General features: G+C 39.2%; 1 protein-coding gene across 8 annotated transcripts in view; it reads right to left on the reverse strand.

The window, feature by feature from the left end:
- The window catches only part of cadpsb (Ca2+-dependent activator protein for secretion b), a 168,885-nt gene that overhangs the window by 7,703 nt on the left and 139,909 nt on the right, over nucleotides 1–21,273 (reverse strand). For 4 of the 8 annotated variants that reach the window (XM_060918301.1, XM_060918302.1, XM_060918299.1 and 1 more), the window contains 7 exons: nucleotides 20,763–20,924; nucleotides 18,391–18,546; nucleotides 18,021–18,168; nucleotides 16,555–16,629; nucleotides 16,353–16,436; nucleotides 13,901–13,933; nucleotides 13,697–13,804 (listed from right to left, as the gene is read on the reverse strand). In XM_060918301.1, the coding sequence (XP_060774284.1) occupies nucleotides 13,697–13,804; nucleotides 13,901–13,933; nucleotides 16,353–16,436; nucleotides 16,555–16,629; nucleotides 18,021–18,168; nucleotides 18,391–18,546; nucleotides 20,763–20,924 (766 nt within the window). The remainder of the gene's footprint in view (nucleotides 1–13,696; nucleotides 13,805–13,900; nucleotides 13,934–16,352; nucleotides 16,437–16,554; nucleotides 16,630–18,020; nucleotides 18,169–18,390; nucleotides 18,547–20,762; nucleotides 20,925–21,273) is intronic. The other 4 variants (XM_060918307.1, XM_060918306.1, XM_060918304.1 and 1 more) reach the window with 1 other exon arrangement.

Below are 21,273 nucleotides of genomic sequence, written 5' to 3' on the forward strand. Positions count from 1 at the left end.
CAGCAAACTTCAGTATGATCATAACCAGAAAACTTCGAAAACAATATATAAAGTGAGAAAGTGAGAATGGGAAGAATCTGCAGGCAAGGCAATTTGTACTGTTATCTTAAACCATTTCTATGCTTTTAAAATATCAAATAACACACACACATATATATAAAACAGTGTTCCAGCCAGTTTATTTTACCAGGGCACTGTGCCCTGCCATCCAGAACTTACACCCTGCCTTCAAATACAATGCCATGTCCAAATTTATATAAAAGCAGGAAAGTCGCAACGAAATGGTGATTTACAACTTTTTATCCTTTGAAATTGCAATGCGAGAATGGTCAATGCCTGCAAATAAATTAAGCTTACTCAAGCTTAACTTTCAAGTCTTGTGGAGAAACTGGATTATTTAAGCTTATTATTATTATTATTATTATTATTTTCATTATTCTATTCAGGTTGATTTTGTGCCCTTGCAAATATTTTGCTCATACACTCATCGGGAGCTCTCCTTTTAGGCACTGTCTAAATATCTATATTACAATAGTGAGTCTATAATGAATACAATAATGAAAATCTAGTTACTAATGTTAACGTTAACATTAATGCGACTAGATCTAATCTAACATTAATATCCCAGACTAATATTAATTATCGATTAACACTATTAATATTACTATTATTAATAGTATTAACTAACATTAGCCCTAGTTGAGGCTAACTGCAATTGGATTGAAACCACTAATATTTAACCACATTAAATATAAACAAAACTAGAATTTGATGCCTGCAACACACTTAAAAAAAAAAAAAGGGTGGGACAGAGGCAAAATAAGACTGAAGAGTTTATAGGATATTCAAGTACCACAATTTTGGAAGATTCCACAATAAGCAAGTTAATTGGTAATATGATTGGGTATAAAGGGAGCATGGACCAAAGGTTCAGTATTTGCAAGCAAGGATGGGTCGTGGCTCACTGCTTTATGCCAAAATTCATGAGAGAATTGTTAGTCAATTCAAAAAGAGCATTTCTCAGTGCAAGATTTTAGGTCTTTCAAAATCTACAGTTCATAATATTGTGAAAAGATTCAGGGAGTTCAGAGACATCTCAGTGTGTAAAGGGCAAGGTAGGAAACCACTGTTGAATGTGCGTGACCTTCAAGCCTCAGGCGGCACTGCCTGAGAAACCGTCATGCTAATGTGACAAATATAGCCACATGGGCTCGGGAGTATTTCGGGAAATTGGTGTCACTTAACAGAGTCTGCCGCTGCATCCAGAAATGGAACCTGAAACTGTATTACACAAGGAGGAAGCCATTAATCAATTCTGTGCAGAAATGCTGCCGATTTCTCTGGGTTTAAACTCCTCCCCGATGGACCAAAAGACAGTAGAAACGTGTGTTGTGGTCAGATGAGTCCACATTTCAGCATGTTTTTGGGAAAACCAGACATCAAGTTCTCCATGCCAAAGGTGAACATGACCATCCAGTTTATTATCAGAGAAGGGTGCAAAAGCCACCATCTGTGATGGTATGGGGGTGCATCCGGGCCCACAGCATGGGTGAGTTGCATGTGTGAAGGTACCATATATTGGGGCATAGATTGGGATTTTAGAGAGACCTATTCATCAAGGTAATGTCTCTTCCCAGAAAGTCCATGCTTATTTCAGGAAGACGATGTCAGGCCTCATTCTGCATGGGCTACAACAGCATGATTTCGTAGACACAGAGTGCATGTGCTTGACTGGCCTGTTGCCAATCCAGATCTGTCTCCTATAGAGATCTTGCAGTCACGTGACCGGAAAGTACACAACCGCCATCTTGTCGGTCAAAAACACCGCTGAATACTGCTGCACTCGTGTACAGAATGGATCAATTTCAACCGATGGACTACACGGCTCATTTTTCTAATGAACAGATACCTAGATATATGTCTAAAATAAACGATCTACAGATTAGTGACCCTTATGGCTTACCGGACGGAGTTTTCACGACCAGATTTTGAACTGCCAGCGGAATACCCAGACGTGTATAATTACCTCATTAACTTTCCCTCGCTGTTCAGTGGTGAAGCACTGCGTGCTTATAAATCTCTGGACAGTTATCTTTACAGAAATTCAGGATTTGTCAGCGACTCAGATGTGGCATCTTGTAAACAAGAATCCTCATTGGATGGGTAAGTCACTTAAGTTTTTTTTTTTTTGTAAGTCACTTAAGTATTGAGTATAGCACTGACCAGCCAATTATAGAATAGAATAAGGTAATTCCAGCTGTAATTCCAAATCGTCCGTCTTGTTTACATGGATCTGGCGTTGGAGAGGGAGAGGCTTGGCAGTGGAGGTTTGAGTGGCTGTTTTCTGAGCTTAGTCAACAGGCCGGCTCTGCAGCCTCGCTTTTGCTTCCTCTCCCGACGCCGCCTCCTTCGCTTTGCTTCCGATAACAATCCACGGAGACCCCGCTGGTCTCGCTATCTCATCCAGAATGTTGTGCATGCGATGGAAATCGCTACAAACCATCATTTTCTGCTGGAAACCAATATCCAGTAAGTCCATACGGTTGTAGTGGATATTGAAGTCCGGTACAGACGAACAACACGCAAAAATACACACAAAAAACATAAAAAACGTGCACAGGTAGGGAGAGCTTGTAGCCGCAGCTGTTGTAGTAGAATTGTATATAGTAGGGTTTTCCAGAAGAAAAGGTAGAAGTAAAAGCAGAAGTAGAAGTAGAAGGCGGAATATGGCGTTTGACCTACAAGATGGCGTCTGTCACAATCTGGATCGGCTGTGACGTCACATGCAAGTGCTCCAGAGGAGAATCAGACAACAGTGATTATGGACTGTTGAACAGCTGAAGTCTTGTATCAAGCAAGAATGGACAAAAATTCCAATTGAAAAACTGCAACAATTAGTATCCTCAGTTCCCATACTAATAAAAAATGTTAATAAAGGAAAGGTGATGTAATACAATGGTAATCATGGCTCTGTCCAAATTATTTTTGAATGTGTTGCAGGCATCAAATTCTAACATCGTTTTGATTTACAAAATACAATTAAGTTGGTCAGTAAAACTACTGAAAATATTTTCTTTGTACTTTTTCTCAGTTAAATAAAGGTTCACATGAATTAACAAATCACAGACTTTTGTTTTTATTGCATGTTGGAAAATATCCCAACTTTTCTGGAAATGGGGTTAGTACCTTGCATAGTTGCCCAGTATGGCTAATTTTGCATGATAGATTCTTTGTCTATAGTGATGTGCGCAAAACTGCCCTAGAGGCATGAAAAATTGCCCGCGATAATCATCAGCACCCTGCCCTCTTGGAAAGCTAGCTGGAATACTGATATATGAAAGCTCAGGTGTATTCGAAATTGCATACCAAACATCTTAGGTATAGTTCAAAGAGAACAGCACAGGGTTTGTGTTATGGATGAAGTGATAATCTCTTATAGTGGAAAAAATAGTTAATAGCAGGATCCTGTGGAGTGACTTGGTATATATTTGGGAATTGTGATTTTTTTTTTTTCCTTGTAAGATTTGGAAGTCATTGTTTAGTCAAGCGACTGCCACTTGCCAATCAACATATAATACTGATATTTCTTAGTTTAAATCTCATTAACTTATCACTAACTCTAGGTAACGATCCATACGAATGCTGCATTCAGGTGCCTCTTGGAAACTCAGACTTTTTATAGCTGATGCTTTGAAATAATGAATTCAGAGTTAATATGATCAGATGGCTCGACTGAAATGCTATTTCTCATATCAGACATGATTGTTCTGGTTTTGCCATTGTCTGATGCAGCAAGTTGGAATGATTTGGAAGTGGAATGTTTCTTTGTAATTAGAGATGGCACCAGTCTGATACCCAGGACTGGTATTGGGCCAATACCGGCAAAATATGATGGCCAATAAAAAATAACTAACTAAATAAATAAATAAAAATAAAAAAAGGAATTTGGTCGGATCCTGTAACATATAGAAAAGGTGTTTTCATACTGCAAAAAGAGACTTTTTGTTGGATTAATTTATAATATTTATAATTTATACTTTATTATATTTGTTATAGGCGGCACAGTGGTGTAGTGGTTAGTGCTGTCACCTCACAGCAAGAAGGTCCGGGTTCGAGCCCCGTGGCCGGCGAGGGCCTTTCTGTGCGGAGTTTGCATGTTCTCCCCGTGTCCGCGTGGGTTTCCTCCGGGTGCTCCGGTTTCCCCGACAGTCCAAAGGCATGCAGGTTAGGTTAACTGGTGACTCTAAATTGACCGTAGGTGTGAATGTGAGTGTGAATGGTTGTCTGTGTCAGCCCTGTGATGACCTGGCGACTTGTCCAGGGTGTACCCCGCCTTTCGCCCGTAGTCAGCTGGGATAGGCTCCAGCTTGCCTGCGACCCTGTAGAACAGGATAAAGCGGCTAGAGATAATGAGATGAGATATTTGTTATATTTCCATGGGGTTTTTTTTGTGAAAGATGTTTTGCCCACGTTGTATTTTTAGCTCTGTATTTTTTCCTGCATTTTTTAAGTATTACAATTCTGAAAAATCATTTTAAAGCTGAGTATTTTCTTAAAAACAAACAAACAAACAAAAAACAGTATCAAATGGGTATCGGTATTGGCTGATACTTCAGGTTTCAGTATCAGTATAAGAAAAAGTGGTATTGTGCCATCTCTATTCATAACATATACAGCATTGTGCAAAAGTCTTAGGCACCCTATTTTTTTCATAGAAACTTTGTTATAGATTTCTATTTTATGACTTCTACATTACTGAGTCAGTATAAAAACATTTTAGAGTTCCAAACATTCATTTTCCAGTAAAAAATTAAATGTTACAGGAAAAAAATTTGTTTGTATCTGAGCAGCATGTTACATAAAAGACCACGTTTCAGATTAAAAAAAAGAAAACATAATGAATGGTTTTAATGCAAAATTAAGAAGCAAGTGTGACAAAGTGTCCAGAAGAACCGTGGCTGGTTCTGTAAGATGCTCAGTAAAACCTCCAGCTCATTTCCTTATAAAACTGCACTCATTGTACCGTACCTGAGACTACTATTCTTTTTTTTTTTAAAGCAAAGGGTCTTCACACACCAATATTGACTTTGTTTCATTTATTCTGGCTTACGGCTGTTCACAGTATTTTTTAATGTTGAAACATTTCATTTCATTACTTTTTAAGCCATTTTTTGGTCTACAGCATTTCTTTACATGTGCCTAAGACTTTTGCACAGTACTCGTTGTGTATTGCTTGGATATTGCTTACAAAAGTATTTGTAAGGACTCTACTACCTCAAAATGTGGCTAAATGTTTCTCAACTTTTGTAATTATATTGAAATGTCAGTCTTATTTCCAACAATTCCAAAACACATGAACTGAGCAATGGTAGGCTATTTCAATGAGTGGATTATTTGAGTGATCAATGACTGCTTTGACCAGTAAAAGGAAAACCTATGCTGGCATTTGCTGATTTGAATAATGATTAGAGACTTGATTGGTCAAGTTAATTAGGGTTAGGTGGTTAGGTTGGTCCACTTCAAGCAGTCAGTTGGTCCGAGCGTGCAGTGCATGCATAAGGAGCAGGTGAGTCGGTGGGCCGGTGTATGTGTGTATGAAGTGAGAATTTTAGGAGGTGGTCATGCTAGTAGATGTACACAGGAAGATTATTTGATTAGAAATCATGCCACTCAACAGAATGTGATCAAACAGTAGGACATCTAGAGATAAGTTCCACTTTGTTATAAAAGAGAGCATGGTGGTGGTGTCCTTAGGGTAGAAAGAAGAGTGTAGAACAGAAAGAGATGGCGTGAAAATATGAAAAAGAAAAGACAAAGACTGAGAAGTCCAGATGAGTAAGTCTGGACTTTTCTTTAAGACACTAGTTTATTACAAATGTGTTCTTGCTTCCTGCATCGTTTTGAGCACAGACCTTTAAGCTTATGCTAGATATATTTTAACACTTAAGCATGGGTTTCAATGCATTACATATTCTTGGCAATAGTGTTACTTTAAGCATACCTAGCAGGAGTGATGACCCCCCCTCCCCAATTCTGGCACAAGTAAGACATTTATAGCACATATTTAATTCTCTCAAGGGATTGGGATGTAAATTAAAGTGCATCTAAAAATAATCCAACCATGCTTTGAGGAGCAAGTACACAGATGATGAAACAACTTTTACATACAAACAAACAAACAAACAAACAAACAAACAAACATACATCCACGGTGATTCATAAAATGGGACCTGGAAGACTGCATGTCCTTCAGTGTCTCACAGCATGTGTATATAAACCCCTTGCACAGGACGTCATGCATCACATGCTAATTTCACCTGGGGGACAATCAGACACCATCTTTTGTGTAAGCAAGGCTTAATCTGTCTTAAATATGATTAATTTTTATGCTGTTTTTGGTTGTTCCAATCGTTCAAATAAGGAAATGGATAAAAGGTATTACCATCTCCCCGCTATCAAGAAAAATGTTAACAAAGAAGCAAATGCTTCAAGAACAACAAAGAAATTAGTGGTTAATGAGAAAACAACGAGAAGATCTAAGCCTGAAAACTCCAGAGAAATTTGCGAATACCCACATTTGTAGTGACTATTTTAGTTCAGGTAAGAACTTGTATTTAAAAATAATAGAAAGTCAGAGGTAAGGGTGGAAGAGTTTGCATAAGAATCTCGTTTTATTTCTGTTCACATTGGTGTTAGCTTCTTCATGAAAGTGTTTGATTTTCTTACAGGTGAACCAGCTTCCTTATTCGACACGGAAAACCCAGAATGGGCACCAAGCAAACAACTTGGACATAACTCAGTAAAAAACCCAACAAGGAGCGACATGCACAATATATCCTGAAAAAAACAGAAGATTAAGAGCAGAGAGCGCTGAAGCTTTGTTTCTGTTATCAGAGGATCCCAATGCTGTGCAAAATGTCACCATGGAGCCAGAGTGTACGAATAAACCTACAGTTCGAGAGAGTTCGACACAAACAGACTGAACTTTACAACAGCTGCATGCATGTGAAATGGAAATAAATCAACTAAGGCAGGAAAAACTATTTTGCATAAAATTGTTACTGTCAGTTACACACTTCTCAACCTGTGTGACTCAGTTGTGCCTTTTGAATGGAGAATAAATGAAGAGGGAACTGAACATTAATCATTTATTGAAATTATTATTATAAGGGGGATTATAGTTACTGTATGACTATAGCTACAATTGGAATGTGCTGATTCTGTTAGGGTTTGTAATTATTGTACCATCCACTATGAGGTAAAATTAAAATAAAATCTTGCAATATTGTTTGAAAGTCTAGACCAAAATATATATATATACAGTGGCGCTTGAAAGTTTGTGAACCCTTAAGAATTTTCTATATTTCTGCATAAATGTGACCTAAAACATCATCGGATTTTCACACAAATCCTAAAAAATAGATAAAGAGAACCCAGTTAAACAAATGAGACAAAAATATTATACTTGGTCATTTATTTATTGAGGAAAATGATCCAATATTACATATCTGTGAGTGGCAAAAGTATGTGAACCTCTAGGATTAGCAGTTAATTTGAAGGTGAAATTAGAGTCAGGTGTTTTCAATCAATGGGATGGCAATCAGGTGTGAGTGGGCACCCTGTTTTGTTTCAAGAACAGGGATCTATCAAAGTCTGATCTTCACAACGCATGCTTGTGGAAGTGGATCATGGCACGAACAAAGGAGATTTCTGAGGACCTCAGAAAAAGCGTTGTTGATGCTCATCAGGCTGGAAAAGGTTACAAAACCATCTCTAAAGAGTTTGGACTCCAGAAATCCACAGTCAGACAGATTGTGTACAAATGGAGGAAATTCAAGACCATTGTTACCCTCCCCAGGAGTGGTCGAGCAACAAAGCTCATTCCAAGAGCAAGGCGTGTAATAGTCAGCGAGGTCACAAAGGACCCCAGGGTAACTTCTAAGCAACTGAAGGCCTCTCTCACATTGGCTAATGTTAATGTTCACGAGTCCACCATCAGGAGAACACTGAACAACAATGGTGTGCATGGCAGGGTTGCAAGGAGAAAGCTACTGCTCTCCATAAAGAACATTGCTGCTCATCTGCAGTGCTAAAGATCACGTGGACAAGCCAGAAGGCAGTTGGAAAAATGTTTTGTGGACGGATGAGACCAAAATAGAACTTTTTGGTTTAAATGAGAAGCATTATGTTTGGAGAAAGGAAAACACTGCATTCCAGCATAAGAACCTTGTCCCATTTGTGAAACATGGTGGTGGTAGTATCATGGTTTGGGCCTGTTTTGCTGCATCTGGGCCAGGACGGATTGCCGTCATTGATGGAACAATGAATTCTGAATTATACCAGTGAATTCTAAAGGAAAATATCAGGACATCTGTCCATGAACTGAATCTCAAGAGAAGGTGGGTCATGCAGCAAGACAACGACCCTAAGCACACAAGTCATTCTACCAAAGAATGGTTAAAGAAGAATAAAGTTAATGTTTTGGAATGGCCAAGTCAAAGTCCTGACCTTAATCCAACTGAAATGTTGTGGAAGGACCTGAAGCGAGCAGTTCATGTGAGGAAACCCACCAACATCCCAGAGCTGAAGCTGTTCTGTACGGAGGAATGGGCTAAAATTCCTCCAAGCCGGTGTGCAGGACTGATCAACAGTTACCGGAAACGTTTAGTTGCAGTTATTGCTGCACAAGGGGGTCACACCAGATACTGAAAGCAAAGGTTCACATACTTTTGCCACTTACAGATATGTAATATTGGATCATTTTCCTCATTAAATAAATGACCAAGTATAATATTTTTGTCTCATTTGTTTAACTGGGTTCTCTTTATCTACTTTTAGGACTTGTGTGAAAATCTGATGATGCTTTAGGTCATATTTAGGCAGAAATATAGAAAATTCTAAAGGGTTCACAAACTTTCAAGCACCACTGTGTGTGTATATATATATATATATATTTTTTTTTTTACAAATAATAACACTTCAGATATTGCTTTAACAATAATAAGTATCAATGTATCAGTGCGCAAATAGCTCTGTAAAGATGTCCTTTGGGTTGTTGAGACATGGAGAGGCAAGAATACCATAAAACCAACAGTTCACGTATGAGTCCTTTGAGAGTAAATGCTTTGACTTTCGTAAAATTCTGTTCCTAAAAGCTGACGTCAGGAAAAAATTCTTTCCACAAAGGTTTTCTTGCTTTTGTAGGTTTTTTTTTTTTAACTTTTCTTATGTGTCGGGACTCTTCGGGGAAAAAAAGGTACATTCCAACATCTATGCAGCTAATGCTAGGCCACAAATCTGCACTGTCACTCCAGTCATTTCAAGGAATTTTGTATGGATCATAACCACTAATAAACTCTAATTTCCATGTATACAGTGTCTTGCAAAAGTATTCATCCCCCTTGGTGTTTGTCCTGTTTTGTCGCATTACAAGCTGGAATTAAAATTGATTTTTTGGGGGGATAGTTTATTTACACAACATGCCTACCACTTTAAAGGTGAAAATTGTTTTAGTGTGACACAAACAATAATTAAGAAGAAAAAAACCCCAGAAATCTGGAATGTGCATAGGTATTCCCTCCCCCCCCAAAAAAGTCAGTACTTTGTAGAGCCACCTTTTGCTGCAATTACAGCTGCAAGGGGTATGTCTCTATTAGCGTAGCACATCTAGCCACTGGGATTTTTGCCCATTTCTCAATACAAAACTGCTCCAACTCCTTCAAGTTAGATATGTTGCGTTGGTGTACAGCAATCTTCAAGTTATGCCACAGATTCTAAGTTGGATTGAGGTCTGGGCTTTGATTAGTCAATTCCAATACATTGAAATGTTTCCCTTTAAACCACTCTTTAGCAGTATGTTTCGGGTCATTGTCCTGCTGGAACGTGAACCTTTGTCCCAGTCTCAAACCTCTGGCTGACTCAAACAGGTTTTCCTCCAGAATTACCCTGTATTTAGTGCCATCCAGCTTTCCTTCAGTCCTGACCAACTTTCCTGTCCCTGCAGATGAAAAACATCCCTGCAGCATGATGCTGCCACCACCATGCTTCACTGTAGGAATGGTGTTCTCAGGGTGTTGGGTTTGTGCCACACATGGCATTTCCCATGATGGCCAAAAAGATCAATTTTAGTCTCATTTCACCAGAGAATCCTCTTCCATGTGTTTGGGGAGTCTGCCACATGCTGTTGGGCAAACTCCAAATGTGTTTTCTTAAGCAATGGCTTTTTTTCTGTCCAGTCTTTCATAAAGCCCCAGTCTGTGGAGTGTAAGACTTAATGGTCCTATGGACAGATACTCCCATCTCCACTGTGGATTTTTACAGCTCCTTCAGTGTTGTCTTTGTTGCATCTCTGATGCCCTCCTTGCCCGGTGTGCGAGTTTTGGTGGGCGGCCTTCTCTTGTCAGGTTTGTAGTGGTGACATATTCTTTCCATCCATCCATCCAGAATCACTTATCCTGTGCAGGGTTGCAGGCAAGTTGGAGCCTATCCCAGCTGACTATGGGCAAGAGGTGGGATATACCCTGTACAAGTCGGCAAATCATCACAGGGCTGACACATAGAGACAAACAACCATTCACACTCACATTCACACCTACGGTCAATTTAGAGCCACCAATTAGCCTAACCTGCATGTCTTTGGACTGTGGGGGAAACCGGAGCACCCGGAGGAAACCCACGCAGACACGGGGAGAACATGCAAACTCCACACAGAAAGACCCCCGTCGGCCACTGGGCTCGAACCCAAAATCTTCTTGCTATGAGGCAACAGCGCTAACCACTTCACCACCATGCCACCCCATATTCTGACCTGTTTGGAATGCTCCTTGGTTCTCATGTTGCTTGCTTAGTAGTGTTGCAGAGTCAGGGTCCTTCCAGAACAGGTTGATTTATACAGACATCATGTGACACTTTGATTGCACACAGTTGGATCTTAATTATGTGACTTATGAAGTGAATTGGTTGGACCAGCTCTTATTTATGGATTTCATATGAAAGGGGGTGAATACTGTACCTATGCACACTCCAGATTTCTGTTTTTTCATCTTAATTATAATTTGTGTCACAATAAAACAACAATATGCACCTTTAAAGTGGTAGGCATATTGTGTAAATCAAATGGTGCTCACCCTCCAAAAATCCATTTTAATTCCAGCTTGTAATGCAACAAAACAGGACAAACACCAAGGGGGACGAATACTTTTGCAAGACACTGTATCTATCTTTTGCTTCTTTCTGACTTAGATTATCCAAGTAATCTGGTAGTAAAGCTTTTTCAGCCGCAGTTTTCTTCGGACAACAGCAACAGACGTTGGACATCTTTGCTTGGCTTTAGTATGTGAACAAAGTTTACTTGTCCCCCAGGACTAGGGTAGCGACGGTTGCTAATGTAAATGTGACATCGGTGCAAGGGGTCTGTACTCTTAAGGGCACTGGGGAAATTCTTAAAGGTTTTATGTTAAACTCTACAACAGAATATTTCCCTAGTAGTAGAAATTAATATGTAAAGGTACTTTTCTTCTTTTTCTTCATTTTTTGTATAAAATGGAATAAAATCCACCCACATCAATCTTGTTTATTAGAATGTTTACACATTGTTCACGAGATCACGTTTCTTTTGGTTATAGAATTCACCTCGGACATACAAGCTCTCATCTGAACGCCCCCATACTCATGAAATTGTAAATAAAATAATAGTGAAATGACAACAGCTTGTATATGCGCTTTACAAGGATTGAGAAACAAGCCAGCAGTCATGCATTAGCAAAAGGTGCTTATTAAATTTACTGCAAACACAGCAGAAGAAGCACACAGACCCTCTTTAAGACACACCAAACTCAGACGAATACAAACACACTCTGGCCTCCACCACAGATGCATGCCTTGTGTGCTGAAATGTGCTGTGCTACATCTTGTCGCAAAATGGAACCACAAACTCAATACAACCCTCACCACACTTATACACACGTGCATGTGCACATACTCAGCAGCAAGCTCCACACATACCGTACAAGTAGTACAAATCTACTGAACACAAAATAAGTCACTGCCCACTACACATAGAACACTGTGCAATACAGAAAATGATTCACAAAGGATTATTTCTAAATTTAACAGTGCTCTCCAGTAAGCATCAACATTTACATAACTTTTATAATCTAATATCTAATACTATATTGTATTACCTCTACATATTGCACCACAAATATGATGCAATAGTGTCATAATTAGAGGGTTTTACACGGTGACATGAAGATAGGAAGTTTATCTTTAAGTGGTAAATGTATATTTCACAAGTGAGTAAAGCAAATGAGTGGTATATTTTTGAACATGAGAAGATAAACTTCATATCTTTGTGCCACTGTGCAATGTTCTTTTATAATATATGGACACATCCACAAAAAATATGCAAGTTTATCAAAAGAACTTTAATTTTAAACCGGTTTGTCATGTTGCGGGAAAACACTGGGAGTGACGTCAGTGGAGTGAAATATCGGGAATTATTCTATCCACATTCACTGGATATGAGCAATTGCGCACTCTGATTGGCTACTCTACTAATAGGTTATCAGCTCATATACCGTGAGTAGAGGAAAAACAAAATGGCAGAGTGTTTCGCTGAATCAACCGAGGATGAAATAAAAAATCTACTCGAACCCCCCCCAAAAAAAATGCAAAAAAAAAGGAATGAAAGTATTTGATGGTAAGAACGTATCTTTTTTATTTTTCAAGAATTATTATCACATTTTTCACAAAATGCTACTGTCATTTTACCAGTTTCTAGGTGGAATTCTAACATTCTAAGCGGAAATTATTTTGTTGGACATTTTGTATAAAGTTTTAATTTATCAAATCTGCAAAAAATAAAAATGCTCTGTTTCTCAAAATCCAGTGAATGTGGATATAATAAAACAATTATTCCACTCAATCTCATCATACATGGCTTATAGCCAACTCGACGCACCGCGTCTTGTCAGCTATCAGCTCATGTACGTCTCAGTTTCGTGAAATAACTGTTAAATATGTCACTCAGATCCACAATGTATTTTGTATGAAAAATGCGAGTTTTTCAACAGGAGAAGATAAACTTCATATCTTCAAGCCAATGTGTGATGTTCTTATTATTATATCAACACACAAACAAAAAATACCCAAATTTATCAAAACAAATCATCGATTTCTTCCTGAGTGACATCTTGAGAAATATGTTATGGTTGCCATCTAGCTGTAGTTCGTATGAAAAATATGAGTGGTGTATTTCCCCGTAAAACACTCGTGTCCATATAATATTTAGAAATATGGAAAAATATGCCAGTAGGCATATTTTATTATTCAAGGGTCATATTGACTGAGAGCACTGTTGTAAATAATCCACTTGGTGGTGGTAGTGACACTTTGCCTTGAGTTCTAAGCACAAAGGTCCAACAAACAGCTAATGCAACACTAGAGCACAAAGGTGCAACTAGTTGTGTTTAGTGCAACACCAGAGCACAGAGTGCCAAACAAGAATTCACAGTAATGAGACACTGAGAAGTGAGAGACTGAGAGCCTCACGATAAAGCCGGCCTTTTTTGTCATGATGAAAGTATTCAGAGTTTAGCACTCAAAATGTGACTTATCCCTCATGTGCCCTATTGTTTTGCCACATTTTGGATGGAACCTCCCTTGTCAGGCATGGAGGAGACGGCATCTTACTTACATCAAATAACCTCTCTATATACACCTCCTCATTGACCTTATCTCGCAGTATGTCCTGAGAGTGACGAACAAAGGTCACATAGCCATCAGCAACATCCATTCCTGGCTTCTGCAAAAGACAGATTGCAAAGAGAGTGAATTAGACACTCCTGTGACAAAAAAGAGACAGTTAGTACATAATTTACACCAAAAAGACAATACTTACAGGGACATCCACATATTTTGATGCTGCTTTCACCTGAAAAATAAAACAGGTCAGTAGGGGACCTACCATAATAATAATAATAATAATGGGAGGCACGGTGGTGTAGTGATTAGCGCTATCGCCTCACAGCAAGAAGGTCCGGGTTCGAGCCCCGTGGCAGGCGAGGGCCTTTCTGTGCGGAGTTTGCATGTTCTCCCCGTGTCCGCATGGGTTTCCTCCGGGTGCTCTGGTTTCCCCCACAGTCCAAAGACATGCAGGTTAGGTTAACTGGTGACTCTAAATTGACCATAGGTGTGAATGTGAGTGTGAATGGTTGTCTGTGTCTATGTGTCAGCCCTGTGATGACCTGGCAACTTGTCCAGGGTGTACCCCGCCTTTCGCCCGTAGTCAGCTGGGATAGGCTCCAGCTTGCCTGTGACCCTGTAGAACAGGATAAAGCGGCTAGAGATAATGAGATGAGATAGATGCAATCAGTGATCAGGGAGCCAAGCATCCCAGCAGGGCATAGTTATTGAAACTTCATGTCATTTTGTCAAGGGCATGGCTGGAAATCTTTCATGAGGCTTTATCTGAAGACCATCTGTGCCAAATCTGGTGACGACTGGACAAAAGGTATGTAAAAAATTTGAAGCCATTTGATAAAATCCAGTATGGTAGCCAGATCAATTATATTGACTTGAAAAGTTGGCATGTCTCTGCCTTGGGAACTCCCAAGGTATCAGCAGACAAGAATGAGTCTACGGCAAACACATCAACAGGTATTAGCCCAAACACATTTTTATTTATTTTGGCGCTCCCCTCGTGGTTAAATTACAAAGCTTTTTTGTACTTCCTGAAAATTGGGTACCAAGTCCATTTACTAAATTTGGTGTTGATACATCAAAGCATTGCTAAGACATGACCTCATTTCCCATTTGGTTGTTTTGCTGTCAGTTTCGATTGGCTGTAATGGACACTTTTGCAAATTGAAAAGCCAACAAATAATTTTGTGAGGCTTGGTCCGAAGATCATCTGTGGTGAAGGTTGGACAAAATTTGTAGCCTGTGAAAATTATTTAAACCTTTCAATACAATGCAATATGGCAGCCGCATCAATTAGGTTGTCATGACAAATTGGCATGTCTTCCCCTTGGGACCGCCTGTGTTATGACCAGAACATGACCAGGCAAACATCCATCCATCCATTATCTGTAGCCACTTATCCTGTTCTACAGGGTCACAGGCAAGCTGGAGCCTATCCCAGCTGACCATGGGTGAGAGGCAGGGTACACCCTGGACAAGTCACCAGGTTATCGCAGGGCTGACACACAGAGACAAACAACCATTCACACACACGGTCAATTTAGAGCCACCAATTAACCTAGCCACATGTCTTTGGACTGTGGGGAAAACCAGAGTACCCAGAGGAAACCCATGCAGACATGAGGAGAACATGCAAACTCCACACAGAAAGGCTCTCACTGGCCACTAGGCTTGAACCCAGGACCTTCTTGCTGTGAGGCAACAGTGCTAACCACTACACCACCATGCCACCCTAAGGCAAACATGGCAACAGTTATTAGCCAAAACACATTTTTGCTTATTGCAGCACCCCCTGGTGGTTAAATGACAGGGTTTTTTTTTTGTTTCCTCAAAACGGGGTCCTGAGTCCATTTAAAAAGTTTGGGTTTTTTTTTGGATAGGACAGTGTAGAGAGACAGGAAATGAGCAGGAGAGAGAGACGGGGAGGGATCGGGAAATGACCTCAGGTTGGAATCGAACCCGGGTCCCCAGATTTATGGTATGGTGCCTTAGCCATCTGAGCCACGACACCCCCAAAAAGTTTGGTTTTTATATGTTAAAGAGTTGCTGAGATATGACATCACTTCCTATTTGATGGCTTCACCACTGAATTTGATTGGCTATAATGGGTGAACACTTTGGCAAATCAAAAAGCTTGGCTTGATGTGAAAATAATGTTGTTGAAGATTGGATAAAATTTGTGACCTGTGAAAACATAAGCGTTTTTGATCAAATCTAAAATGGCGGAAAATCCCACATGGTAGAAATTGACATCACAGAGTGTGTTGAACTTTGTTTGAGCCAAGGATTCCAATGGTACCTGACTTTTGAAAATCAGATTTATGGTTCAAAAGTTACATCCATAAATGTATCTAAAATTTTGATCCATTGGTCATCTTGCCCTCAAGGTGCAAACATGAAACTTGGTGAAAAGTATCATGGGACTATCCCCGATCAGTGTACCAAATTTCAAAACCTTTTACTATATGGTTCTATGGGCTGCCATAGACACTCTAGCCAGAAGAAGATGAATAGTAAGAAAAGGCAGAAACACAATGGGTGCCTATGCAGCTTTATTGCTTGGTCCCCAGTAATGGTTGGTTGTTTGATTGTTTGTGAGGTAGGTCATGGTTAGTACATTAGTCATTTAATAATATCTTAGTAATTCTCACCGTGAAGGAAAGGAAGGAAGAGAAGAGAGTTCCTTCATCATACCTAGAGATCTTGGCCAGAACACTTTCCAGAATAGCCACAAACTGCACGTGACACAAAAACACCATATAATCTAAAACAGGTCAGTGACCACACACCAACACAATTTGCACTATAAAATTACTATAATTCAGCACTTGTGTTGGCAACTGAAATATTTACCTTAGCTACCAAAAGTGAAATCATATCCTTCACACTCTCTTCAATGAGGTCATCGATTTTAGAGTGATACTGTTTCTGAAAAGCAACAACACATTTACAAGCTTAAAATAAATCACTGAATAGTGAATAACTTTTGATAACAGATGATCTAATATCAGTGGTTTCACACTTAGCTCAGGGATAGATCTGTCTGTTAAAGTTTTGACCCAAACCTTAATTTTGCTAAAAATATATATGGTCAAATGCAGCTTTGAGCAACTTAGAACTATTTTTAAATTTGTCTGCAATTGGTTTCAAATACCGTATACTGTATTACACTATTGGATGTGTGATCTCAAGCTCACCATTACTTCACTGGCTTCCTGTTCATTTTAGAACTCAATTTTAGTCTCTCTCAGCATTAGATGCATGACTTTTCTAACAAAGACAAAACACATTTTTATTTATTAGCATTTGGAGACCACTGATACTATGTGTATGAATGGAATGTTTGTGGATATATTGTCACAAGTTTTTTTTTAACCTCGCCCAGGATGGAGTCCACCAGGGGGTGAGGTATTGTTTTTGGTCGGGTTTCTTTGTTTTTTTTTGTTAACGATATTATGGGAAAATGGCTGGACCAATCTTCATGAAACTTTCACGATAGATGGGCATTGGTTTCAAATAGAACCTCTAACACTTTGAGGGTCATCCGGTCAAGGTCACCAAAAAGGTCAAAATTGTTTTTGTTGTGGCTACTGCCTCATATAGAGGCGCTAGTCACTATGTCATCGTGCTGTAAGAATGTAAGAGTGTAACTTTTGCGCACTGCGCGTGCGCATACACGTGTTCCAGTTAAAATAACCAGTGAGTGTATACAATTCAGTTCACCATTCGAAATAAATGGACTAGACTAAAGAAATCGCCTTCAGACATGTTTATGCTTATTACAGAGGGAAAGTACATTCCACTGAGCTCTAGCCCTGGGCCATTTCTGGGAAATAAGAGTTTCGGTCATAGCGACAGCATGTGTGTGTGTCAGCCTCGGTTTGGAGGTTTCAGTTTTGAAAACTGTAAGAGGTAAGAGTAGAATAATATAAAGTACAGACACTTGGTATATTTTATTTCTGTGATTTTTAAATTGTTCATTTTTGGATTACGCTTCATTTTTGTGGTTACTGCCTCATAGAGTAAATATATATATGCTGTATTTACTGTATGGACATGGTATCAGAAAACAGTTTTATTTATAGGCAGTAGCCACATGTACCCATAGGGTACCTATTTTTTTTCGTGATATCTTCCTTTATATTCATCATAAGTGCTACCGGGCGAGGTTTGTTTTGCCTGGCAACACTTTTTTTTTTTAAACATGCTTTAGAAATAAAATCTACTTACTATCATACTTTAATTTTGGTCCTTTGCATTATTGAGCCTGACAGATCAATCCTCTAGATCTTTTTATTAGATTAGACCTTTTTTATTACCTCCTGGCCCATCTCCATGGCACACAGTTTAGCTGACTGGTCCTTGGCATCCACCATCACGTTGAACATGGTGCATAAGGCGAGTGGGATGCGGAAATCTGTAGAACGGCTACTTTTGGTCAGCTTGGACTCAAATGCTGCTCTGGTGCTAAAGACATGTAAGAGTTGACCAGAAGGGTATTAGTAATTTTTATACCACAATATGAAGACAAGTGTGCATCCATGTTTGGTTGGTGGTGACTTTAATGTTTTGTGGTAAGTTTAGTGTGTTGCAGGTGCAGTAGGCTTATTTCACACCAACTGTTCAGATAATGACATAGTGGATACCACGTCTTTGCATTTTTTATTTTCAAACTCAATATGCATGTACCGTTTAACACAGGACTCAATCATGTCGCTGGACATGAGCTTCATCCGATTTTCTAGGTGCTTGGCAAACTCCTCCTCAGGCCAGTGCAGATCTCTGATGAATGTCTGCAGGGCATCCAGCTTCCAGAACAGATCCTCTGATGTCCCCGAGCCATTACTGCCAGGCACAGTGACACATCAGAGGTCAAGGGTCAGAGCCTTTGTTAATAGGCAAAAAGGTGGCACTATATCTATGACTCGACTCATTACATTATATGATTCTCTGATTATTTTATGCATGCACTGACTGAAAGTACACATCTGGTTAATACCCAGGGATTGTTTTCACATGTTCAGTCAGTGTATGGTAAAATAGATACACGTCAATAACCTCGCACAGTTGCGTGGTTATTCCACCCTTAAGAGGGTCAGAAATCATGCATACGCTAATCAGTCACACTTCTTTAAAAGGGGAAGAGGGCTAGGCAATGTCATGGTGAGAGAAGGCATGTAAGAGATCTATACCACTGATTTTAAATATTTCTGGGTCACTAAAACCCGACACGCTTGCTTTTCAGGAACTTTTCAGATGCTTTCCAACATACATCATTCAGCTACATACCTACATAAGCTGAGCAAAAAAACTACAATTCTAAATCCCTACCATTATCTTGTTGGTGCTACACATTACTTGTAAGTAACGGACACATTTCTGAGAGCCCAAACAATATAATTTTCATGGGCTGCAATTTTGAGTGAAAGAAGAAGCAGCTATGGGAGCTAGAGGACAAGTCCAGATGAGAGACAGAAACACAAAGATCAGGCTCTCTCTCACCACCCATGCCCGATGAGGCTGACGGAGTTCCAGGGGTCAACACACACCATGCAGTCAAATCTGAAGACGTTGCCATCCTGAGTGGAGATAGATGGGACAGGAGGAGTGTTGTAAGGGTCAGGGAGGGGGTGGTAGCCTACCATAGAGTTGAAACACAAGAGTGACTGGAATTTCTTCAGGTATAAAACTGCAGCCATCTTGGTAGGGTGAAAGCCTTGAAAAAGAATGTCCTATATCACATTGTAGTGTTAGAAATATTTTGATGGAATTTACTGGCCTGGGATCTTCAGTGATCTTAGTGCCTCGGTCACTGAATTGAGTATGCTTTATGGCATACAAATATGAATAATCTGAAGCTCACTCTGATGTTTAAACTCTATAAGAGCTAGTTACTGCTTCAGAGTGCTTTTTTTCTAAAGCAAAGACCAGACAGGGAGGTCCACCAACCCACACCCACTAAATCCTTTCAGGCAGACCTGAATCAGTTCTGACCCATTAGAAACCCCTCCACCTCAAAGTAATGGATTTCTTACCTCAGACGTCAAAGCCAACTATTTAACTCTTCAAAAAATCTTTAAGGCCATTATAGGTCATTAAGATTCGTCATCATCACCTCAAAGAGCTCGCAGAACACCGAAAACTGCAGCCCTACCCTTAGACATAATTTTAAATGGGAAAAGTTTCCTTAGTTGGGAGATTTAAGGCTGACTGATTGTAGGTTTGGGTTGCAATCCAGATCTCACCACCTCAGTCCTACCTCAATGGCATGCACATTGAGGAAAATGAAAAGCTTTTCAGTTCTCATTTCAAGTGAACAAACAATTTGGGATTGACCCAAATCCCTTGCAATCTACTTGGCATGAAAATGACTTGAAAGCCAGTAACTTCTTTGCTTGTGGTCATTTTTATACAATTCAAAATGGCTTAATTAGTAGACATACCAACTTTTTTAATCCTTCGCTGAGAGGCCAATACATAATTTATGTATTTTTTATGAATATTTATCATACTGGAGCCTAATTATGCCAGCTTGACAAACATTTTAACATTTCTTTTTAATACTCTTGACAAATAATTTTCACTTTCACGTCAAAGCTTAATAAAGATCAAACACCAAGCTTCAACCAATCCCAGGTGAGGTTACACATGGGAGAATTTGAAGTCGGATGTTGGCAGGTAGATTAAGCTTTAACATTCTAAGAGAAATGGCAGTTTATATAATTGTTCTTTTATCATTTGTATCTTCGTTTTGAAATGAGTAGAATCATATGTAGGAAATTCAGTTATGAATCAGTATGGAATCAAAATGCCTATTTGCACAAATGACTCCTAATGACACTTCCCACTAATGTCTACTATATGTGCCATCTGTCTTTAAGGTATGAAATTGTAATGTATTTTTAATAATGTTTGTCAAGACACTACATTTTTGCTTTCAAACGTTCCTCTATAGTGTCTACGTTTCACCCCAGAGATAACAAGCAGCTTCAAGAGAATATCTTCATGCCAAGGATATGTTTGAATTAATCAGATCTGAGGTAAACTCATTGAATACACACTCAGAGTCATAAATAGCAGTCATCCAGGATGGAGTGGAAAAGCTAGGCATTTGTGGAAGGTTAACAGATAGTCCTGCTACTGGCACAGGAAGATTTGGTACTTTGGGAATTTGGAGGTTCACATTTGGTAGATTCACATTGGGTAGATTACTTGTTAAACTCCTGCAGAAACAGACAAAAAGAAACAAAAAAAAATCCATAACAGTGGCAATGTGGAATGCTGCAAAAAAAGCAATGTAAGACATACAGTAAAAAAGTAACAAGTAAGAAAAGTTGTAAAGGAAATGTCTTAGACATTCAAGAACAGCAGACATAAAGAATCAGTTATTAAATGTAGGGAAGGTCTCTAAAACACTTAAACAGAGGACCTACAGTAAAACTGAAACATGGTTGATAGAGACAAGAGCACACACACACACACACACAAAAGAACAAAAGCAGCATATTTCAACAGCAGGGACAATCAGCAGATTGGAAGGTAAAACAAAGTGGTGGGAAATTGAAAACACAA

Source organism: Neoarius graeffei, chromosome 4 (assembly GCF_027579695.1).
Source record: "Neoarius graeffei isolate fNeoGra1 chromosome 4, fNeoGra1.pri, whole genome shotgun sequence".
NCBI lineage: Eukaryota > Metazoa > Chordata > Actinopteri > Siluriformes > Ariidae > Neoarius > Neoarius graeffei.